Raw genomic sequence first — 23,379 nt, 5'->3', positions numbered from 1 at the left:
TATTAAACTGATTTTATAATTAGTATGATACAGTTAGATGTTCCTCGCTTTGTAGATGAGATTATTGGCTCTCTTATCCCGATCAAACTTTAACTGTTCGCACCTCTGCCGATAGATGACGTATTCCTGTTTCATGTGTTTCACAATCATTAGCACATAACCCCCAAATAAAGTCATAAAACATAATTTCTACATTAGCAATGTGCTACCCGTAATTTGACCGAGTCCATAACTAAGTTGTTGTAGTGTTCACAGTTGATTATGTCATTGCTACCTGGCGCCAGACAATTTAATCCTGGAAACTATGAGCCGCCAAAAACGTATACTCCCGGAACTGGCAGAGGTGCAACTCCAATTAGTACCAGGGCTGACTTTGGAATCCATTCAATCGGTAAAATGGAGTATGTACAATAGTTGATATAGCCAATTTGGAATGCCACCTCCCGGTTATATTCCGGGTAAGGGGAGAGGAGCAACTGGATTTGCCGGAGGAGTTTCCCGTGATGAAGTAGCCACGGGAACTAGTACTGTAGAGGCTGAAAATAACGATCTGTCAGATTCAAATTTCGACAGCTTCCATGGGTATAACGAGGCACTATTCCGTAATGCTGAATATGACGATGACGATCGGGAAGCAGATGACATCTACGACGCCATTGATCAACGAATGGATCAGAGGAGGAAGAAACAGAGGGAAAAAGATTTGCAACAGGAAATGCTAGAAGCATCTAAAAGGTAAATTGTCAATTTAACACAGAAGTACAATCCAATCACAATTACATGCAGCTAAGCGCGCCTTATCGACTATATCACTTGGTAAATAAAAATAGTTACACAGTTGAATGGGAATCAATACCCACCGTTGCAGATTCATCTCTCAAAAAGAACAAAAAACAGGTCATTCGTTACAGTCCAGCTCCTGATACGTTATTAATTAGCTCAAAGGGCAATATCAGTGAGTTAAATGCTCAAACGCCAATTGGCTTAGGGTTAGCTACACCTTTGGGCCTTAAAACTCCCATTAATGCTGGACTGAGAACCCCTATGGCTATGACCCCAGGTACAATGAGTGTTGGGAATCGAACCCCTTCCCTTAATGACCTTGGTGAGGCAAGGGGTACGGTACTTTCGGCTAGATTGGATAAGATGTTAGATAGTGTCACTGGCCAAACTACGGTAGACCCTAAGGGCTACCTTACCAACCTAAACTTGCAGGTAGGCCTTAAAGCTAATTTCAAGGGACAAGGAGTAGATATGGGAGATACAAAAAAGGCCAGGCTGTTACTAAAATCTGTGACCACGACAAATGCCAAGCATTCGCCAGGGTGGATAGCAGCGGCCAGATTGGAAGAATTGGAAGGTAAAATGGACGCTGCAAGGGAGATCATCGCTCAGGGATGTATCAATTGCCCAGAAAGCGAGGATGTTTGGCTTGAAGCTGCTAGGCTGGAAACCCCAGAGGCAGCCAAAGCAATTTTGGCTAAAGCTGTGCAAAAAATACCTGACTCGGTTAAACTATGGCTTGACGCCTGTAATCGCGAGAGCGATAAGGACAACAAAAGGAAGATACTACGTAAAGCATTGGAATTTATCCCCAATTCTGTTAAATTATGGAAAGAAGCAGTCTCATTGGAAGATGAAACAAATGCTTATATACTACTAAAAAGAGCAACTGAATGTGTACCTACTTCAGTAGATCTATGGCTCGCACTCGCTCGCTTATGCAGCTACAGTGAAGCACAATCAGTTTTAAATGAAGCTAGGAAGAACGTTCCTACAAATGCAGATATTTGGATTACAGCATCCAAGTTGGAGGAATCCCAAGGCAACGATAACATGGTTGAAATAATCATTAAGAGGGCATTGGATGTGTTGGCCAAAAAAGGCGTGTTACATGTACGCAGTACGTGGATTGAACATGCGGAGAACTGTGAAAAGTCAGGGTTCTTAAAAACCTGCCACGCAATAATTAAGGTATGCTGTATAATAATTATGAATGTGGATTGATGATGAAGAATGATATGCGTTGTTGATAATTTATTCATAATACATATCCATAAGTGCCTAATATAACTATTGACAAGGTTTTCCCATACGTGTGTATCTTTATATTTACTCTAGCCCCCAATTCCTTAACCTAAAATTTTACCCGCATCATCCTGTTATTAACTCTATCTTACATATTATAAGCTTTAGTACTGATAAATCTCTAAATATATTGAAATTGCCTTATCTTACATTATTTTACTCTTTTATGAAATTTTTGGGAACAATACATTTCGTTGTTAGTTCCAAAACCACACTGCGAGACCATGTAACACTAAATGACCACTCTGCTTGAATATTGGGATTTGATAAAATTTCGAAATATTTCTCAAATAAACCAAATACAAGAGCACACAATTTACTGTGCAAAATGTATACAATTTTCTATGTGACTCATTTGTGTCTTATGATGAATGAAATTTCACTAACAACCATTTAGTCCACTATAAACAGTACATATTAACTTTGATACTGACATCCAGTTGCGGTACTGTATCGCACTTATGATACGTGATTACAGTAGCTTATGGCAGTTTAAACACTAGCATAGGCGCAAGGGGTAATATGGGCTATATCGCTGGTTTATCGATTTGGACTAGTGCAACACCCCAATCCAGTATATTAAATAACATATTCATATATGCCGGTTAAATATTTGTGTTAAAAATTTTTTTAACGTTCGATTAATTTATAAATTACTTCCTGATACAGATGACAATGGAAATAGGTGTCACTGAGATCAACAAGAAGAGGATTTGGAAAATGGATGCCCAGGCTTGTATCGACCATGGTTGTATTGAAACATCCAGATTCATATTTATGAATGCTACTGAACACATAAAAACAAAGAAATCTATTTGGATGCGGTGGGCTGAGATGGAGATGAAATATGGTACAACAGAATCGGTAGATTTAGTGCTGCAAAAGGTACATGAAACTAGTAATTTAGGCTGTAACTATGTGTCCAAAATCAGAAGTGTTATGGCTCATGGCATCAAAGCATAGATGGATTAGCGGTGATGTACCAGGAGCAAGAAAGATTCTAGCCACTGCATTTGCCTACAACGAAAACTCCGAGGCCATATCCCTCGCCGCTGCTAAACTTGAGAGGGATAATAACGAAATAGAGCGTACCCGAAAACTCTTGGAAAGAGGCAGGAAGCACTGTTCCACTGAGAAAGTAAGCACTAGAATCATTTAGATCTGGATGCAAAGCGTACAATTGGAGAGGCAAGTTGGAGACTATCCTACAGCCATTAAGATGGTAGACTATGCATTACAGCAGTTCAACAAGTTTGACAAGCTTTACATGATCGCAGCGCAATTGTATATGGAATATAATGATGATGCTGGTAAAATTGAGCATTATTTGCGCATGGGTTGTGAAAATTGTCCCACAAGTGGTAGACTATGGTTAGTGGCCATTGACTGGTATGTCACCAAGAAAAATTACTCCAAAGCTAGAGCTGCTATTGAGATGTCAAAGATCAAAATGAAACAAATCGCAGGTGATGCTAACACCGGAGATGACGATTACATAGACATAATTTGGCTATACGCCGTGAAAGTGGAGAACCTTTGCGGTAATGAAAAAAATGCCAATTTTACCATGTCTTCGGCTCTTCAAGCATGTCCTACCTCGGGTTATTTATGGGCAGAAGCTATATTTTTGGAATCAAAGGCGTCTAGGGTAAGTGCCTTATTTTATGTAGAATTCAAAAGCTGTAGATGCGCTAAACAAGTGTAATAACAATCCAATAGTCGTATGTGCTGCATCTATATTGTTTTGGAATGAAAACAAGGTGGCAAAGGCAAGAAAATGGTTTGACCGTTCTGTGACATTGGATGGAAGTGATGGTTCAATTTGGGGAAATTTTATGGCCTTTGAAATAGACTGTGGCAACGATATATCACAGAAGGATATAATAAATAGGTGCACCAATGCTCAGCCAACACGAGGTAATTGATGTTGCATTTAGGATATTTCTGGAATCGGGTTGTCAAAAGGGTTAAAAATTGGAAATTGTCTTATCCACAGGTAAACTAACTATTGAATTAGAAATTATATGCGTTTGTCCAAGAGTACCATCCACACCTGCTCAGTAAGCTAACTGATCCTGAGATACTGAATGTAATGTCAATCAATTGATTAGATAATAAATATGATCAGTTGCGGGGCCGAATGGTGATCTTGGAGGCCATATTGTCGTACATTGAAGTCCACCAGTCATCCCACTCCCCTGGCTTGTCATCATTACGGCCATTGTCTCCCATCTAAATAAACTATTAGTGACCCCTCTGCAACCACTGTTTGCTTGTAATACTATGGGTTCAATTGTACCATTAGTATATTTGCCCAGTCCCTTGCCACTGAATTGAACAAAAGCTTACTCCTCCCATCCGTACTTCCTTAGAATCTTCTCGCCGAATGAAGATCCTACTTTTGGCGCCGCTGTGTGAGTTCAGTTTGTTACTTTCTTGAAGCATAATTTTTTTTTTACCCATTATAAAGAGTTATTCCATATATCACTAAACATGAGCGTTTTGACATATATAAAAGCTTGTGTTATAACAAGAGGCTGCCGCGTTGCGATGTTATACTGCTACTACTGCTATGGGGGCTATCACTAGTGTCGTAGACCAGTGTAATAATATGGATTAATGTTTAGGACATAAATTTGGATGTATAGTAATATATAACAATATGAACCTCTATCAGTTGCTAATGTAAAAGGTAGTTTATTTAGACTATCTATCCACTTCCTTGACACTATGTACGTGTCACTATTTTTTTCGTTTCTGTTAGATGTAAAAATTTTCAACAAATTTAAATGCAATTACTCAGTAAATCATTCATTGATATAGGTTGGTATGGGTATATTTTTTTCCAAAGTTGGAACTCTGGGTGTATTGCTAGCGCCACTTATTAAAGACTGGGGTGTGGATGTGATTTCCATAATTTTCAATATTGTACATTATATATCTTCATGTAAGAAGCTGGTGACTTAGTCATTATAGTTTTTTCTCTGATCTATAACAAACAGGCACCATTATACATACTCTTATTCGTGTTTTCTTTCTCCGCCACAATTATCAATGCTAAGCTAAAATATCATATGTTGGAGGGTTTGGAAGAAAAAAAACGCAATGATATTATCATATATGAAAGTTACGTAAATGCAGTAGCATGGTCAATTGGAAATATAATATCTTACTGTTTGTATTACAATTTTGGTGATAATTGGAAAAACGAAACTGTGGAATATGTAATTATGGTCGCTCAAATCATTCTTAGCATTAAATTTCTTATGGTAAATTTTTACTTCATTGCATACTCGTATATTTGTACGACATATGCATCCATAACTGAAAGCAGCGCTCTTATTAACAAGACGGAGATTGCCGATAAAAATAGGTACATTCCTTGGATTATAATTGCTACCCGTATTATTTATGCAATTGGCAGTGGGCTTAGTGTCAAATATTTTGTTTTGTATATGATTGACATGTTTAAAATGAAACCATCGGAAAAAAGCTTAATCTCGGCCATAAGTCCCATTCTTTTATTAACATTAACAGCTATTATAAAGCATATGGAGAAGTATATGAACGATATACTACTTGTTATAATAGTAAAGTTTATTGGTTATATTTTATTGGTATGCTTCGTGCATTCAAGAGAACGAACATTGTCCCTATTCTTATATGCAGTACGCTATCCAATGCAAAATTGTGCATCCCCAATCATATCGTCAGTGCTATTGAAAAATAACACCAAGTACAATTACAAGTGGTGGATCTCGTCCTACGAAACAAATCAAGTTATTAACGCTTTTAGCACATTGCTTGGTGGGATAGTGTCAGATAAATATGGCTATGAAATATGTTTCAAGGCAACATGCGTTATTTATGCAATAGCCCAACTTTTATTCGCAACGTGCTATCCTTTGAGTGAACTCACTCATAAAAATTAATCATAGTTTTTAGTAGGTTTTTCACATGATATCCACATGCTTACATATGTTTTGATATATTGTAACAAATTTCCAACCTTCTTAAGACAAGGTAAGGAATAATTAACTAATTACAGTGAAATTGCATGAATAATTAATAAAAAAGTCATTTGGTGATCAAACGTGGGGTATGAGTATGCGTGTTTAATATTTACCTTGCATACTCGCTTAGGTATATTTAGCATCGCGTATGTATGATTCGTTGATGCACTAAAAGTACGGGTCTTTTAATTCAAAAAAATATAAAATTTCTTTCAAATGCAGTGTATGAAGTGATTTCATATTGGTAGAACAAATAGTAGTATTGTAGCGAGTCATAAATTCCTATGTATTTAAGTGTAATTTGATCACTAGTGATTGGTAACTATGATAAAGGAGGGAGATAACATTATAATTTACGATTTTAGATGTGGAAAGCGTATTGTGAAGGTTGTGCCTGATAGGTCAGCGTCCAGTTTATTTAGATCATTGTACATTAACAAACAACTTTTGGAGTTAAAATTGTTAATTGGTACGGAATTGGGTTGTAGTTATGAATGGGACGGTGAAAACTGGCAGGTGGTGGATCGTATAGAGGAAGATGAGTTTGAATTTGTCTTTGACGAGTACTCATCATCTGAAGATGTATTAAATTATTACAATTCTGAGTTTGTAGGGGATAATCGCAACATTTATGATGATAATGCATCGCAACAATTGACATCAGCTGAAATTGACATTTGGCGTAATGTCACAAATGGTGGGATGAAGTTGGTTAAGCACATAGCTGATAATTCTAAGAGTTTGGGTAATAAACCCATTTTTTCCCGTGAAAAATATATTAATAAGAAGAAAAGGAAGTATGTACATGCTTACATAGATATATAAATGCATTTAAGACCATGCGAGCTACGTTGTACGACGTATGCGATTCCTATTGGATGAGATATCCTTCAAAGATAGGGTGATAGCACACTTTACATAGATTTGTACGACCAGATTATCTAGCAAACATACTTTACTCTGCTAATTTAACCTCAAATAGCCAAGTGATGGTGTTTGATCATTCAATGGGTTTGATTCTGGCGGGGGTGGCTCAGAGATTATTTCACAATAGTTCAATTTGTGAATCAAATGGTTTAATCTATCCCTTAGTGGCAAAAGGGGTTAGTGATAAGATTTTGCATGAATGTAATTTTATACAACCTACATTCTACCCAATCGATCTTAAGGAGGTTAGTCCATAACTCAGTTTAGTTGATCAATTCTCTCAACAATATAAATATTGACATTGAAAAAAGACCGCGAAGCTACCATGATGAAAATGTCAGTAGGATAAATCCCAAACGAAATTTACTATATCCAACTCTGGCAGTACCTGCTAACATGTATATAGATAATATTATCGCTACAATATCTTATATTAAGGATGCAGATGTGGATGTGCTGGTTGAACAAATTGTCGCTGTTAGTGATAAATTGTTGATACCCAGTGGTACAATAGTGATATTTTGCCAACATATACAACCCCTTATTGTACAACAAGCCCGCATGACATCAAGTGGCAATTATGTGCAAGTAAGATTGGAGGAGTTGTTTCATCGGGAGTATCAAATATTACCTAGACGAACCCATCCATTTATGAAATTGGACAGGTTATGTACGGGATTTATTTTATCTGCTATTAAAATATCTTCTGACGTAGTTTAATCCAACACTAAAGGTTATATTATCTAATTATAGACTAGTGATTTAAAGTATTGGTTTAATATGGGTAGTATCAGTGTTATACTAAAATTTCAACAATTAAGTGGTTGCAGCGATTTACTAATGTAGTAAATTCAGTTAAAATTTGGAAATTTTATCCAAAATTTCGAAACTCCTTATTTTACTCACAAAATTGCGACAAAAGAAAAGTAGGTAAAGAACAACAGTGTTGGATATGCAATCATATATCTCTTATTGTTCATGTACAAAACCTAAATGCAATTTCGCTTACTGTTTCAAAAAAAATAGATGCGATTGCAGTGCTCCAGCATAAACAAGTCAGAAATGAAGCTATTCCCAGGCCAATCCTGAATAAGCATGTAACATACCATACACGGCCCAGTGTATTATACAATATGGGCAATGGTACAATTGGTAAAGTAGAATAGCCAAGAATAAAGATTGTAGTATAGAGATCAATGTATACATCTTGGCTTAAACAATTTAGGATGATGTAGACGCATATGCTGCCGAAAACTTCAATGGCATATAGCAAGCTGAAGGTTAATCTTCCGCTCTAAATTAAATATAAAATTACGAGCATAAGACTAATACCGAAGAGAATTAATATACAAATAGGCCCGAAAATATCAGCTTCATTCAATGTATTGCGATCCATTCTACATAAATTGCATGGTACTTTTTAAATAAAATGACACTCTTAAGCATATTGTACACATCGTTGAAATCGATCCCCAATTCTATATAAATAATTAGTATACCTTCTAGTAATGTCCTATCACATTCACCATTATATACTTGTGCTACAGGGGGAGGGGAAAAAAGAGAGGATAGTAGATTGGTAGGGTTTATGTAGCTGGCTCTGGGATCAACCATAGGCACAATTTGTGGCGTCATTTGTTTATATATATTTCCATAATTATTGTAATGATTTGGTATAGAATTTTGATAATCATATTGATGGTGATTATCAAATTCAGCCTTCATCCCTGGGAGGTCTCTAGCAGATGGATTATTTGACAATGAATATGACTCGAAACGTTCATCATAACCAAGATTATTGAGTTTTGATTGGTCAAATTTGTCTATGTGTAGCCCTTGTTGTATTGCTGAGGCATATTCATTGAAACTGAGATTTTCATTGTTAGATGAGATAGAATTGGTTCCTTCGACGGATTTGAATTTGGTTGTATTTGGAGGAAATTCTACATGTCCTAATTGTGAACTATTATACCCTCAAATTTGTTTCCAAATGGATTGGTTATTGGAATTGAGCTTTTTCTATATCTGGGTACATTCATTAATATCACCCCACCCTAACGTATTACATACAGGCTAATTTGTTATATACTCATATATTCTACGGGACACTAATAACTAATATATTCGGGTAATTGTTTGTGGATATTATTAATGTGTTAGCATATCATAACGCTATACCTAAATGTGCACTTAATTGTATGTTTTATGAGATAATACTGCAACACACAGTTTCGCAAATTATGTACAATACGCTCGTTAATAATGTCCTGTATTGTGAGGATTAGTTAGTTTGTTTTGTTCTGTTTTCGAATAGTAATAATAATAATAAATTCCACATTATACACAATATAATTATTTATTATCATCAATTCATTACTAATTATCAAATTGTCACTTTAAAATATGTGAACTTGTTATATTTTTTAAAATATCTAATAAATATTTAGTAATGCCTATTTGATACGTCTGTACAAATAAACCATCGTACTAATCGTAATAAATCTATAATTGTATATGACTAAAACGATATATCTTTTTGACGTGGACGGGACACTGACCCATGGGTTTTCAGTGAGCTATAATTTAACTTAGCCCATTGGATCTGAACTAATTGATTGTCTAAAACAATTAAAATTTAAAGGCTATAATTTGGGATTTGTCTCTGGTTCAAATTTTACACGTATAACTAATCAAATAGGTCATCGTAAGCAATTGCTCACATAGTTTTTGAGCTATTTAATTACATGTTTCCAGAAAATGGCGTGATTTCTTACAAAGATGGTCAACTTTTTCACAAAAAAGTAATCAAAAATAATTTAGCATATTTCGGAACAATTGCCAGAGAGTATCTTGACTTCCATAATTGATTACTCATTGAAGTACATATCTGAACTAAAATTGCCTGTTAAAAGGTATAATTTAGAGTTATTTAGAGGGAATTTCATTGATTATCGTACGGCAATAATAAATATATGCCCCTGTGGCAGAACGGTGGACTTCGACCAGCGGCAATTATTCAAAGCATATGATCTGGAACATGGAATTAGGAAGGATCTACAACAGAAGTTGATTGAAAAGTAGGTTGATTTTTCAAAATTCAAATATGTGATGAAATTTCCCGTCTAATGTAGATTTGGTAAACATGGTCTCGAATTTTCCATAGGGGGTGAAATATCAATTGACTGCTATCCAACCGTAAGTATTATGAATAATTACTTAGGGCTGGGATAAGAGATATTGTTTAAAATTCCTACAGGAGTTTGATCAAATCCACTTCTTCGGTGATAGCACTTTTCAAGTACTAACAACAGTATGATTTAGGGTGGCAACGATTACACAATATACAATGACCAACGTGTTATCGGACACTCAGTTACTTGCGTCAATGATACTGTAAAAATTCTTAAAGAATTGTTGACGCAGCTAGATGATTCATCACAACTCCAATAACTATTCTGAATCAGTTGTATTTGTCATTACTTATTATGATTGTTTATGCGTATTAATCTTAAGGCGGAAACATTCCAAATTTTACGAAAGATAAAGATAATAATAAATATCTACATATAATCAGATATAAGATCAGTATATAAGTACAGATTGTGGTAATAAATATGAGAACTATAACTAATACCTAATATAATATATGTGATGTTTAAATGAACATAATATTTGATATCAAAATACATTTAGACAATTATTAGATATTATCCATATGCGAAATATGTGGACATTAGCACTGTCAATGGATAATGATGTGATAGTACTTCAAATAATTATTATAACAGAATAGATTAGATAAAATAGACAAGTCATGAAATATCCTAATAGCATATCCAACAAACTATACAGGCATAATAACTAGTTGCAGTTTAAATTGAAATGTAAAGGAAATAATATTGTGTGTTTATATATACAATACGAAGACATAAAAAAGTGACATGGCTAAAATCATTAAGCAATTGCAGTAGTTTGGCTTGTATACATTAAAAAAAGTTATACGTTCAATTAGGATGACAAGCTTGAACAATTTGCGTGTCATATTCCAAATTGCTGGTGTTTACATTCTCCAAATGTTGCTTAATCTGCTCGTGCTTGACTACGTAATCGTTGAATCCAGACACCAGCAATTGGTTATTGAAGTACTTTTCAATTGCCTTCCCCGTTAATGCAACCCAGGTACCCGTTTTATTATAAGTGTGGCAATTGTCAAAGACAAGCTGTACGTCATTTAGAAATTGTTGCGGCGATTCATACTGTGACTTCTTCAGTTTGGCTTTGATGCAGCTGAAAGACATAGGTGATTTTATCACGTCGTAATAGTCTGGGCAATTCTGTTTCTTAGCATCAACAAGCCTTTCAAATATATGTCCTCCATCGTATTTACTCAAATTTTGAATAATAAGTGTCGCGGCTGAGTACCATTGTTTGATAAATGGATTTCTAATAGCTGTGGGTAAGTTAGCCGTTTTGGGCCAATTAGCCAAGTGTGGAAATCTGCGTTCAAATTCAATAATTTTAACCAGCGGCGCATCGAGCCATAAATTAGGATCGTTATCAAATGGTTTATACTGTAAGCGATATCTCTTCTTCCCCTCAGAATCTACTGTACTCTCGTCATATTTAACGGCAACATCACTGGAAGACCAAGATACGGGGATTCCCGATTGTGAGATTGTAGTCTTATTAGTCTTCGAATGATCAATAGATCCAGAACTCATATTTATATTAGTTGTCTCTGCCATATGTTGCTTCAGCAGATTTACAATAGCGGAATGGTTTTTAGATCTGGCAAATGTCAAAGCACTGCGACGTTGAGTGTCCTTGTGGGCATAGTTTATGTTTTTATCCAGTAAAAACTTAACTGCTTCAAATCTACCATCTCTGCATGCATAGAATAGACATGTTTGTTTATTATTATCTTGGGCGTTGATATCTGCGCCCAAGTCAATTAGCACTTTGAGTACCTCAACATGACCTTCCCTTGCTGCGTAAAATAGACATGTTTGACCCAAATTATCTGCCTGCTTGACATCAGCTCCACTTTTGCACAAATATTGACATAATTTTGCATAGCCATCACGTGCTGCATAGAATAGGCAGGATTGGCCTATCAAGTCCAAATGGCCAGGATTGCAGAGCAAAAATTCTTCAATCAGTAACCTAGCAATTTCTAAGGCTTCTTGTTCATTCTTCCTCTGCGTTAACTGATATAATGGAGTGATCCGAGTATTGCGATCTATTAGAAAGTCTGGAAACTTTTGAGCATTCGGATAATCTTTGTGGTAACAATAAAAATCCCTTCTCAAAACTTCCGTAATCCCTTCTACTCCCCCGATTGAAAGTGACACGACTAGAGGATGGTTGCTATACTCCTCGCTGTAAAGCGACATAGAGTGAGGGACCCCACCATTATTATCGCACAACCATATCGCATTGTTTATCAATCTTCTAATACTTATATGCACTAAATTAATATGTTAATCAGATCAATTTTTAACACGTATTTTATGAAAACGCTGCAAAATTTCTCATTAATTCTCTTCCCCTTTTTTTATGACCGTAACAATACATATAACAAATATTTATCTTATTTACCATTAGTTGTCATACTGTTTATTATCAATATATAGGTAAATAGTGAATGTTTAAACTATTATTGTCATGTTTACTCATATTACTAATTTTTGTACTTGTTATCAAATGTTCCTGTGCATTGTCTATGACACATCTACAAATTGTACTGTTAGTTCGTGTGAATGATTAATATAGTTTATATATTTTTCAAAATTTATAATGATGCATTAAATTTTTAATTACGTAATGCTATGGTATAGTCAATATATAATGATTTGACATTAGAGATTAGGTGGAATATTGTTCTTTAATCGTTTATTATAAATTATTTTAATTTTATATAAATTTTTTTATTTTAAATGTATATATATATATATATTCATCCATATATAAGCTAGAATTTCACATGTCACTTTTAAGAAAAACCAAAAAATAGACAAAAAAACAAACGATTTAGCATACGGGTTTGCAAAAGTTTTCTAGTTTACTCCTAAATTCATGAATTAAACTATAATTGGCATAATTGTGCAATTATGTGTGATTCAATAATGATCGACATAATATTCGATAACTAATAAGTCTGCTGTAATATGTTGACAATAAAATTGCTAAACAAATATAAATATGTGATCAATATAATAGTTACTATTTCCTTGATCTGAATTGTCGATGGCATACAATTTATAACTAGTTAAGTGATAACTCCATCATAAGGCCTTATATTCTTAGTTAATCCAGGAGTTTCCTTCTTTGCCCTAGCGATATCAAGATATTGTGTCATATTCAAATAACAGGTATTGCATATGATTTTTACACCTAAGTGAAAGATGATATACCTTCCGATGTTTTCCAGAAACACTTAACAACAGCCTGTTTAGCTTTATCACATCTCCAACAACTAAATGAACTGTAACTCACACGTAAGATTGGACAATTTTGTACGTTTTTTGCTGAGCACAACCGTACTTAAATGTGCTATCCAAGTGTTTTTTGGGGTTTGGTTCAAATTTTTTGAGTAACTTGAAGGCACGATTTTTTTCCTTGGAATTTTTTGAAGTTGCCAGAATGTGGATCAGTTCATTTTTTGTCAAATCAGAACTTTTAACCATAGCATAGTAAGATCTAAATTTAAAGCTCACAACTATATTTAAAATGCAGGTATAAACTATAAGTGGTATAGCTGTGTTAAAGGGGCAATGTATATATACTGGGTTGTGGGATAGCTATTGTCAGGATGGAATCATCGTGCATGTATAACAAATTATATGGGAGTGAACCAATACCTACATGTCTAAATACTACGACTTACCAACAATATATAAAGATCCATCACGATAATTTAACTGCGGAATATATTGGCCGCGGAATTCACACTGATCCAGGGGTTTGTTTATTTTCATCTAGTCAGTCAAATCTAACATTTTTGCACCTACCAATTGCGTTTTGTACTATTTTGAAATAGAAGTTCTTGAATGTGGCTCGCACTGCAAAGTAGTCGTTGGGTTTACTCCTCCAAATTATCATTTAAACAAAGTACCCGGATCGGAACAAGGGTAAGCATTAAATAATACATAGTTCAATTGGTTACAAGGCAGAAGATGGGATGAAGCTGTGCGGAACAATAAGACCGGAGTCTTTTGGTCCAACGTACACCAAGGGTGATGTTATAGGTGTGGGAATGAATTATATCAATAAATCATATTTTTTTACTAAAAATGGCGTATTTATTGGTACTTTGCAAGTGATTTAGGTTATGCTGGAAACATAGGACAATCTGAAAACTATCCCACTATAGGATTGAATGTGGATGAGAAGGTTAAGGTCAATTTTTCTGGCCCTTTCCAATACGATATTTTTTCACTTTATCAAGTAACTAAGTATTAATATCAGACAGAAATTGATAATGACCATAAAGCGATGGAGGTACATACTGTTGATAAGGATCAACTTGATCATATTGTCAGATGTTATCTCATATACAAGGTAACCCCTAATTACTAATTTAGGGATACAATGAGACATTGAATATTTTCAATAACGAGACAAATTTTGATGATAGCAAAATGAGTGATGATAAGAGTTCTCAATATATACAAGAGTTTTATCTTACAGATAGAGATATCGAAATTCAGTTGTCAACAATTGGTGTAAGAAGTGATATTTCCCAATCCATACTGAATGGCAATATTTTAGGGGCAATTGAAATTATAAATAGCAATTATCCGCAAATATTGAACAATTTTTCAACTACAACGCTATTATTGTATACACAACATATGATTGAATTGGTCAAAAATGGATTTATTGACAAAGCAATTAATTGGTCCCAGGAACACCTAACTCCATTCCTTTACAAAGATGCACCTAAGGAGATTAAGGAAGTATTGGAAAGATCCTGCGGATTATTTGCCTATGAAAATATTGAAAAATGTACTTTGAGTTGGGAAGTGGGCTGCAAGAGGAGAAATCACACTTGTAATTCTGTGAATGAGGCCATTTTAGAGCATCTGGGAGTTAAGAAGAAACCAGGTCTTTGCACAATAATCCAAAACTTATCTGTACTGCGTGCTATGCAACGGGAACAGAATAATAATAAGGGCCCAGTGTTTATACCAAAGAATCTACAAGATATTTTTCGCATATAACATATAACCTGCGTTTTTATATTAAATTGTTTATTGGACCACTTAAGTAAATAATTTTATTCCATGTATTTCATTAAATAATAGAATATTCAATCAAATGGGTCGTCTTAAATAATAATTTTGTATGTTAAATACTATTTATTAATTATTTAAAGACAATATATATATATATATATATATTTGATCTGTGTGCGTAAATATTGTTTAATTGTGTCAATGTGTTTGATATATGAAAAAGGTATGACTAAATCTTATTATGTAAATAGATTGTTGTGTTACTAATATTTCATTTGATGATCTATAATCAATTAAATTGTAACATCAAAAAATACATTGGGTTTATTGAAAATAATAATTATTCTAAATGGATAGTATAAGAATCACTATAAAAATTGTTATAAAATAATATAAATTTTATCACATTAATCCAGAATACTAAATATCTGATGTAGATTGTATATTGAAAAGGAATCTCAGATAGGAACTATATACTATTATAATAATATAGTGTGAAATCAATTATGACATATAAATATTCATTATAACTAATCAATAAACGTTATTGAAACATTTAAAAACTGTAAATTAGCAAATGCATAAATAAATACGATATGAGTATAAACAATCAGAAATCATAACAATTAGACAAGTCGTACTAGTACAAATAATAATCTAAATTACACAAATAATATATATAAGTATATTAGAATTTAAATTGTATTTAGTCAAATATCTGGTTTAAAACATAACTATTAAATAATTGAATAGGAACGTCTTATATAAGTACTATGAAGCCACATAATCTATACGGGGATGGATGATCCACACCAAAGATTCGAAATCCTCGACTCCCACCTAGGAGAAGGTACTTATGGCAAGGTAGTCGAAGGATTTGACAGGCTGCTAAACAAAAAGGTTGCCATCAAGAAGGTTATGGCCAGTATACCTTCTGAGGGGTTGAATAAGAGCTACATTGGTATGGTAGGAATTCACTTAACAACTATTAGAGAGGTTAAGATTATGATGGAGCTAAAACACGAGAATCTGATGGGTATTATCGCAATTTATCGGGATGGAGACTTCATAAACATTGTAATGGACCTCATGAAGACGGACCTCAAGGCAATCATCACTTCCAAAGTGAGATTACAAGAATCTCATATCAAATGTATACTTTACCAAATACTCCTAGGACTGGAATACCTGCATAAATATTCATTTGCCCACAGAGATTTATCTACTGGTAACATATTTATCTCTGCTGAGGGTATATGCAAATTGGCGGATTTTGGCCTTTCTAGACAGACAATTCTACCTCCTGATGCTTCAACAAACTATCAAAGGCCTGAAAAAATGACACACAAAGTTGTTACCCTTTGGTATCGGCCTCCAGAGTTATTACTAGGGGCTGATTGTTATCATACAGCTTGTGATATTTGGAGTGTAGGTTGTATATTCGCCGGTAAATCAATCAATTTTGACGTAGAAATGATAACTGGGCACCCTTTATTTCCCGGCGTAAATGAGATAGATCAGCTAAGTAAAATATACAAAATAACTGGTACGCCTAGTGAAGAAAACTGGCCAGAAGCTAAAAGGCTGCCATATTACACCGAATACTCTTTCTCTCGTGGCAAAGAAATTGAACACTTTGTACCAAGTAACATGAATCTTACTCAGCTTTGAATTTGCAAGCAAAGGATTTGTTACAGCGTTTGATTAAGCTAAATCCTCATGAACGTATAACGGCCACAGAAGTAATCAATGCTATTCAAATAGGCACTAAAGCATGAATATTTTACAACAGCTCAATTGCCCTGCAAGCCGAGCCAATTACCCATATAATACTTTTTAGTGTTGAGGAACCTATTCATATTGTGTATACTGGGGCAGTCTAGTATTATGGATAATCTACCACCAGGTTAATTCGTTCGTATGCTAATTGTATGATATTATTTAATTAGTTAATTTGTTGATATATTAAACATTTAATCCAATAGTTGAATTCTGTCATGGCTTGGATTAGTGCCGCTGCTGTGCTTGAAGATTATGTTAATGACAATCGTCAGTGTGATAATTGCAATTCTACCAATATCAATCTCATTTCTGGTTCAGAACTCACATGTTTAACCTGTGGTCAAATCACATCTAATGCAATAGACTCTCACTTAGATGAATATTCGTTGCAATTAGTTAAAGACAATGGGTTAAGGCCTATACTATTTGACAAGAGCAAATTATCCCTGGAATGGAAGAAGGTTTGTAATCAACTCAACATTTCAGATGATAGCTTTTTGCGCAAAATGTTACATGAAAGGAGAAGAGCTAGGAGGAAGATTGCCAACAATCGCCAATATTTTCTTCTTTTAATTGGCTCGCTTTACTACATTCAGAAGCGAAATTCCGGGGCTTCAATATTTCTAGATGATATAGTCAATCGTTTGGGATTATCAACTGTCACTAAGAAATTTGCTAAAGTAATTTCTGAAGTATCACTCCAATTAAATGTAAAAATTCATTCACAAAGTCTTCAATCACTTATATCCAATTTAATTAACCAATTGATATCCAATAGATATTCTGAATATGTTAAAATTGTTAATAACGATACATTTAGTCCAAAATCATTCCTCACGCAATTAATTTGTAATAAAACCCTTACGCTGGAAAATAAAGTGGCAATAAATTCTACAACATTTAGCAACTTTATTTCTGAACATAATAAATTGATCGTTGATAATACAGTTGATATTTTGCATAGGTTTCAGATGCTGGACACAAATTTGCAATTTGTTGATGATATTTTCGCTAGTGAATGGCGGAAATATGGATGTTTATCTAAAATTACTTTAGCAATCGCAATCCACATTGCACTATACAAACTCTCAATCCCTTTGCCGGTTAAAGAATATGTCACTCTACTAGCAATTAACAGATCCTCATTTTACAGACGTAGAAGTTATATTCAAAAATTAATTGGAGCTGAAGACCCAGTTATACCTATTAAATACTTTGGCATCAACACGATTAAATCGGATGATGATATAATGATAAGTGATAACACTACTGGTATTGATAGGCAAAAAAAAAAATGTGCTGAAAAGTATGCTCAATTGCAAAAGGAAATTAACTCTAAACATTTAAATATGGATAGGCAATGCATCACGGTGACTAATGATAAGAGATCCAAATGTATTGTATGTAGATACCGTTCTAATGGTAAAATTAAAAAAAGATGTTTTAGTTTCAATCGTTATGGTATAGAGGGAGCTAAAAAATTAGCTGAGGTATTCAAATTATCGCACACAAATTGTAGCAATCATGGTACATTATAATCGCATAACAATATTTTTCGCACTTTATTTATTATCGTTTGGAATTTATATCCATACCCAATTTTGAAATCCTGTAATTTTATTCATAAATTTAAAACAAACCTTGCAATAATTGACTATAATTTGTTCACATATTGATTAGTTCTAAATTGCATATAATGTTTTGAAATTTCGATAGAAATCGAATTTTTTAGAAAATTAATGAAGAATTCATAAAGATAAATTAACGCTTTAACTTAATCGTTGCAACAAAAACTATGTAATGGGGTTTTTATTAAATTACACTAGTTGAACGATTAAAAAATCAATTCTATTGGTATTATCCACTGCTTTTTCAACTAATATAAAAGTATTAACTAGGAGGTAAAATTTCAGATGCAATATATTTTGAGTCTATCTTCCCCTTGTTATTCAATGGAAGCGCTGATAAATCTACGATTGGTTCTAGCTCAGAATTTTGATAGGGGGCGTGCGGCGTTAAATTTAGGATAAAATCGAACAATCTGCCATGTTTAGTGACATCCAAGTCTAGTGATTTACAATTTTGATCAATTGAAATTAAGGGATTGGTGGCGATTTCTTCTAACAGCACTCGTTTAGCCATGAAAAATACTATAGGAGGGATCCCATAAGTATTACAAAATTCAATCTCCTAAATAAGAAATTATAAAGGATTTTAATTTGGGCAATATTAAAACCAAAATTAATCATATAAAATAAACAAACCTTCTCTTCTAGACACTCAGAAATTATTTTGGCCTTTGCATCCAATTCTGTTGTCACAACGCTTGTTGCTGTTTCCTTCTTTACATTGCTCTTCGTCCTAGCATTCTTATCCCTAACCGCAATGGAGGTTATAATCCTAGATTCATTTTCAAAATGTCTTCTTTTAGTTGCTCTATCATATTCATATTCCTTTGTCAACAATTTACATACATATACGTCTTGAATTGATTCCAGGCCTAAGGATTTCCATAGCAGTAACTGATACAACCTAGATCTAATTTTGCGCTCTTGGACCAGGAGTTGAATGAGTTGCTCATGGGATTCGGGTGAGTGAAATCGGTTGAATGGACGTAAAATATTATACAGTTCCCTTTCCTCACTTGTCAATTTCTTTTCCCTCTGCTGCGTACTTTTAGAATCTAGCAGACCCCTAGGTCATTGTATATGTACCTTTCAATAATGATCCGCTTACGGTAAATCCTCTCATCAAGCTTAGAATTATATATCTCAATGACTTTAAGCTTCAGTTCCTTTTGCTGCGGTGTGTCATCGTCACGGAATTCCATATCTGCAAGAATAAGTTCTGCATCATTGTCATACTCCACGTCAAAATCGCCTCTCAATGGCCAGTAACCAAATGTTTGAGGTTTATTAGTGTTTGAGTGTGTTGTAGTTTCTGGTGACGCTATAGTTGAGTCTGAATGATGTGAATTTTATACCCGTGCACTCGTCGATGGGGGAGCATGGAGGCGGCGGTTGATTTTTATCTGGCAGTATTATACTGTTGAGATCCTAAATTATTATTTACGATTACAGGTAATGGCGGATTGGCTGAATTTATGTAGACCTCGTAGTAGTGCTTCTGGCAGTTGCTTGCAGATTTTGGATACCCGTTGGATATGTTAACAAGTTCCGATATTTGCTATGTAAGAAAGTTATGTATGATAATAGGGGAAATTGTGCGAATTGAAATTTTAACAAGAATATTAACCCATAATAAGTGACATTCTTGTGTGTAATTGACTTAAGTAAAAAGATTTTTTATGTGGTAAATTCATGTTTTTAATAATAGATGAATGAATAGATTCTAATTATTTGGATTTTCACTCCAAAAATAGAATATACATAACATTAATGATGGAAATATTAGTGGTACACTAGTTTTTGAAAATTTTAATATAATAGTGAGTGCCTACCTTCCAATTACCCAAGCCATACTTACTTAACCCCTCCAGCAGCAACAGCTCCTGCTCAGAGGTCCAGTCTATAGTGAATAAGGGCATATTGTTAACCCCAATTGGTATGTATTTGTGGTTATTTTTGTGTTTATAAACATTATCAGTAGGTACAAAAGCGGTGGATTGGTTAGATGGCTTTTCAGAACCACTGCAGAAACAAGTCAGACATATGTGAAAGTTTTCACATTCTGCACACTGAATATGTCCCGCACGATCGCAAAGTCTCCCGCATATGTTGCACTGTTCATATGGTCCCATAGCCTTGACACCTGAATCCTTTCCGGTACTAGGGTTGTTTTTATCATCGCCACAGTTACTAGCGCTAGAGAGTATATTTGAGGGTGATTGTTTTGATTTTATTCCCATAGATTTAATATTGCTCTCAGAAGAACTGTTATTTTGAAATTGATTTGGAATTGTGACATTTTGGGATGATTTGATGCCAGTAGACTTCCCTTCTATGTTATTCCCGCTCATGTTACTAGTCAAGCATAGTCACAAATATTCCGAATAGAATACAAAAAAACATATAACCACAAAATATTTAGATATAAATTAATACTTCATAAACTGTATGCATGTGAATATAAATAAATAGTGTCGATATATGCACTAGTAGCCCTACAGGTCAATTTATATATGACACAAATTTATATAGCACCATAATCATAACTAATTTAGTGTAAATTTAACCTATTATGCTTAAAATATGAGTAAAAAATATCGCAGTCAACACAACTCGTCGGGTGACTTCACCAAATATTTGATTGACTACCCAAAAGACGAAAATGACGCCATATCAATAGCTTCCGATGCAATGGATAATGATACTAGTGATATAGATGGAGAAATCATCAAAGTTGGTGATAAGGATTATTGTTACGAAAATAGTAATTTCCTTAATAACCTGAGTGGTGCCGAGGACATCGATATCGATGGGTTATTTGTTACTTTGGGTGGTTTTGGTGGGAAAAACACTCAAATAGCTAATCTATATAATAGTATTGATAAGAAAGAGAAGGAAGTCGTTAAACCATTACTGGAACATCAGCAAAGAAAATATTACCGCCAAGCAGCATACCAAACTATAGCCAAAGAGGTAGAATCGTGGGTACCACAAATCTCGTCTAATGAACTTAAGGAGACAATTACATATGGAAAACCAGCTCCATTTGAGGTTAATCCTCAATTACTAACCTCAACGATCACACCCATTAATGACTTTGAAAAGGAATTGGCGCAGGCTGAGGCGAATGTCAAGCTGTTATATCAACAAAATTCACAAATATACGGTTTACAGAATGATTCCAACTCTATTACCTCCACAAAATATTCAAATAAATCTATAGTTCATAGGCAAAATATGAAAAACAAACAGATGAATCGCATTAAAAGCAAGAATTGGCATCGGGTAAAACGCAAGGGTAAAGAATTTCTCCAAGAAAAACTATTATCACGCGTAGAAGTAGAAGATCCGGAGCTAGCTAAGCAGATTAAATATGAAATAGAAATAAAGGCAGCGGAACGCAGACTATTAAGAAAGAGGGAAGCACAAAACAAGTGGGCCAAAATGGCCATTCGGTATGGGGGTAAAGAAGCTCGTGCCATAGCTTCTAGACAATCTCAATCCCTAAATGATTACGAAAAGAACATCATTTCACTTGCTAAAAAAAATGATTCAGACTCGGATAGCGATTCTGATTGCGATCAATCGGACAATAGTGACAATGACTCATATGATGCGAATGCCAATGAAATGAATACTATGCATCCCAAGGTTTATAATATGAAATTCATGAAAAGAGCTCGAGAGAAGTTACAATCACATTCAAATTCTGATCATTCTGGTGCCGAGAATAATGAAATAAATAGTGATTGCGAAGTAAACCCTAAAAGTGAAGTTACAGAGTGCGGTGATGTTGAAGATAAATTCAGTAGTATAAGGAAATATATCACATTAAACAATGCTGAAACAGTTGAAAATAATCGAAATGAAATTATAAATTCAGTTAAAACACCAATCACTTGTGGAGTAAATGGAAATAAAAACGATGCAAAAAATAATACTGTGGAAGATATTGTCAATCAGAAAAGGGGATTAGACAAGCTATTAAATGCTATTCCTACGAAAAACAACGAACTAGCTTGTGAAATATTCACTGGCAATGAAGAGCAGCTTCTTACTGATAGTGAGGAAGAGGGATCTAATCAGTTTCAAGCATCAGGTTGGAATAGATGGATCAGTAAGACGAATCAATATAAAACAAATCAAGATCAAAATCGTAAGGTGCGTAAATTTAACATTATGGTAAAACCCAATTTTTATTTTTTTGAATTTTTCCAAATTCTATTATAATACCATGTAATTCACATAGAAACGACGGGTGCGCGTTAAAACGGTGAACGACATGGACAAATTGACAAAGTATACAATAAAAGCCCTACCTTACCCACACTCTGACAGCAAAACATTTAACAACATTTTGGATAGACCTTTAGGTCCGGAGTGGAATACGGCTAAAGCCCATAAAAGATTAATCCAGCCAAAGATTGAGATCAAGGTTGGGAATATAATCATTCCGATTCAAAAGAAGAATATTGTCAATAGGAAAGAGGTGGACTCGCTGTTGCGTGCATTTGGTAAGGCTTCAAGGGCGCAGCGTACGTTGGCACGTTTGTGACCAATTGTACATGATTATAATGAGATTCAAATAAAATTTTTACAATATATCATAATTTTAGTATATTAAATCAGCACCTTTTCACACCGTATATGACACTATATAATATGCTAAGGCATATTATATAACTACATCATTGATATATTATG

At 34.3% G+C, this 23,379-nt stretch overlaps 14 protein-coding genes across 14 annotated transcripts; 8 read left to right on the top strand and 6 right to left on the bottom strand.

The window, feature by feature from the left end:
• Positions 1-33: 33 nt before the first annotated feature.
• Positions 34-230, bottom strand: BMR1_03g03791 (hypothetical protein; the record flags this gene model as incomplete). The annotated part of the gene is made up of 2 exons (XM_021482198.1): positions 34-189; positions 210-230. 2 exons carry the CDS (start codon positions 228-230, stop codon positions 34-36), a joined length of 177 nt encoding a protein of 58 aa, XP_021338744.1.
• Positions 231-261: 31 nt separating this feature from the next.
• On the top strand, positions 262-4,195 carry BMR1_03g03790 (pre-mRNA-processing factor 6; the record flags this gene model as incomplete). Its single annotated transcript, XM_021482197.1, has 11 exons — positions 262-401; positions 424-735; positions 758-816; positions 839-1,215; positions 1,240-1,974; positions 2,758-2,973; positions 2,996-3,226; positions 3,248-3,736; positions 3,759-4,005; positions 4,026-4,084; positions 4,106-4,195. The coding sequence occupies 11 exons, from the start codon at positions 262-264 to the stop codon at positions 4,193-4,195; spliced, it is 2,955 nt and encodes a 984-aa protein (XP_021338743.1).
• Positions 4,196-4,212: 17 nt separating this feature from the next.
• On the bottom strand, positions 4,213-4,551 carry BMR1_03g03786 (conserved Plasmodium protein, unknown function; the record flags this gene model as incomplete). Its single annotated transcript, XM_021482196.1, has 4 exons — positions 4,213-4,320; positions 4,341-4,416; positions 4,438-4,498; positions 4,521-4,551. 4 exons carry the CDS (start codon positions 4,549-4,551, stop codon positions 4,213-4,215), a joined length of 276 nt encoding a protein of 91 aa, XP_021338742.1.
• On the top strand, positions 4,751-6,020 carry BMR1_03g03785 (metabolite/drug transporter, putative; the record flags this gene model as incomplete). The annotated part of the gene is made up of 4 exons (XM_021482195.1): positions 4,751-4,773; positions 4,794-4,890; positions 4,912-5,035; positions 5,056-6,020. 4 exons carry the CDS (start codon positions 4,751-4,753, stop codon positions 6,018-6,020), a joined length of 1,209 nt encoding a protein of 402 aa, XP_021338741.1.
• A 405-nt stretch (positions 6,021-6,425) lies between these two features.
• BMR1_03g03780 (Gcd10p family) lies at positions 6,426-7,748 on the top strand (the record flags this gene model as incomplete). The annotated part of the gene is made up of 5 exons (XM_021482194.1): positions 6,426-6,502; positions 6,524-6,898; positions 6,919-7,002; positions 7,024-7,273; positions 7,296-7,748. The coding sequence occupies 5 exons, from the start codon at positions 6,426-6,428 to the stop codon at positions 7,746-7,748; spliced, it is 1,239 nt and encodes a 412-aa protein (XP_021338740.1).
• Positions 7,749-7,930: 182 nt separating this feature from the next.
• Positions 7,931-9,067, bottom strand: BMR1_03g03775 (Protein YIPF7; the record flags this gene model as incomplete). Its single annotated transcript, XM_021482193.1, has 7 exons — positions 7,931-8,017; positions 8,038-8,113; positions 8,135-8,322; positions 8,344-8,425; positions 8,446-8,506; positions 8,528-8,980; positions 9,001-9,067. The coding sequence occupies 7 exons, from the start codon at positions 9,065-9,067 to the stop codon at positions 7,931-7,933; spliced, it is 1,014 nt and encodes a 337-aa protein (XP_021338739.1).
• Positions 9,543-10,478, top strand: BMR1_03g03770 (phosphomannomutase; the record flags this gene model as incomplete). The annotated part of the gene is given in 8 exon segments (XM_021482192.1): positions 9,543-9,599; positions 9,621-9,732; positions 9,753-9,829; positions 9,849-9,940; positions 9,962-10,105; positions 10,160-10,223; positions 10,249-10,326; positions 10,350-10,478. The coding sequence occupies 8 exon segments, from the start codon at positions 9,543-9,545 to the stop codon at positions 10,476-10,478; spliced, it is 753 nt and encodes a 250-aa protein (XP_021338738.1).
• BMR1_03g03765 (Ankyrin repeats (3 copies)) lies at positions 11,033-12,421 on the bottom strand (the record flags this gene model as incomplete). Its single annotated transcript, XM_012793910.1, has 1 exon — positions 11,033-12,421. The coding sequence occupies one exon, from the start codon at positions 12,419-12,421 to the stop codon at positions 11,033-11,035; it is 1,389 nt and encodes a 462-aa protein (XP_012649364.1).
• On the bottom strand, positions 13,297-13,714 carry BMR1_03g03760 (conserved Plasmodium protein, unknown function; the record flags this gene model as incomplete). Its single annotated transcript, XM_021482190.1, has 3 exons — positions 13,297-13,421; positions 13,442-13,503; positions 13,524-13,714. The coding sequence occupies 3 exons, from the start codon at positions 13,712-13,714 to the stop codon at positions 13,297-13,299; spliced, it is 378 nt and encodes a 125-aa protein (XP_021338737.1).
• Positions 13,840-15,250, top strand: BMR1_03g03755 (Ran-binding proteins 9/10 homolog; the record flags this gene model as incomplete). The annotated part of the gene is made up of 6 exons (XM_012793908.1): positions 13,840-13,989; positions 14,010-14,158; positions 14,181-14,335; positions 14,356-14,474; positions 14,496-14,588; positions 14,612-15,250. The coding sequence occupies 6 exons, from the start codon at positions 13,840-13,842 to the stop codon at positions 15,248-15,250; spliced, it is 1,305 nt and encodes a 434-aa protein (XP_012649362.1).
• An 813-nt stretch (positions 15,251-16,063) lies between these two features.
• On the top strand, positions 16,064-17,095 carry BMR1_03g03750 (cyclin-dependent kinase 7; the record flags this gene model as incomplete). The annotated part of the gene is made up of 4 exons (XM_021482189.1): positions 16,064-16,712; positions 16,737-16,910; positions 16,931-17,007; positions 17,030-17,095. 4 exons carry the CDS (start codon positions 16,064-16,066, stop codon positions 17,093-17,095), a joined length of 966 nt encoding a protein of 321 aa, XP_021338736.1.
• A 167-nt stretch (positions 17,096-17,262) lies between these two features.
• Positions 17,263-18,585, top strand: BMR1_03g03745 (hypothetical protein; the record flags this gene model as incomplete). Its single annotated transcript, XM_012793906.1, has 1 exon — positions 17,263-18,585. One exon carries the CDS (start codon positions 17,263-17,265, stop codon positions 18,583-18,585), a length of 1,323 nt encoding a protein of 440 aa, XP_012649360.1.
• Positions 18,586-18,937: 352 nt separating this feature from the next.
• On the bottom strand, positions 18,938-21,026 carry BMR1_03g03740 (transcriptional adapter 2-alpha; the record flags this gene model as incomplete). Its single annotated transcript, XM_021482188.1, has 7 exons — positions 18,938-19,237; positions 19,312-19,500; positions 19,522-19,741; positions 19,762-20,008; positions 20,031-20,103; positions 20,126-20,233; positions 20,508-21,026. The coding sequence occupies 7 exons, from the start codon at positions 21,024-21,026 to the stop codon at positions 18,938-18,940; spliced, it is 1,656 nt and encodes a 551-aa protein (XP_021338735.1).
• Positions 21,259-23,230, top strand: BMR1_03g03735 (UTP14, U3 small nucleolar RNA-associated protein 14; the record flags this gene model as incomplete). Its single annotated transcript, XM_012793904.1, has 2 exons — positions 21,259-22,836; positions 22,925-23,230. 2 exons carry the CDS (start codon positions 21,259-21,261, stop codon positions 23,228-23,230), a joined length of 1,884 nt encoding a protein of 627 aa, XP_012649358.1.
• Positions 23,231-23,379: the final 149 nt, after the last annotated feature.

This window comes from Babesia microti, chromosome III (genome assembly GCF_000691945.2).
Source record: "Babesia microti strain RI chromosome III, complete genome".
NCBI classification, from domain to species: Eukaryota; Apicomplexa; class Aconoidasida; order Piroplasmida; family Babesiidae; genus Babesia; species Babesia microti.
Note: the sequence above shows the minus strand (reverse complement) of the source record. Positions and strands in the feature narration are given on the sequence as shown.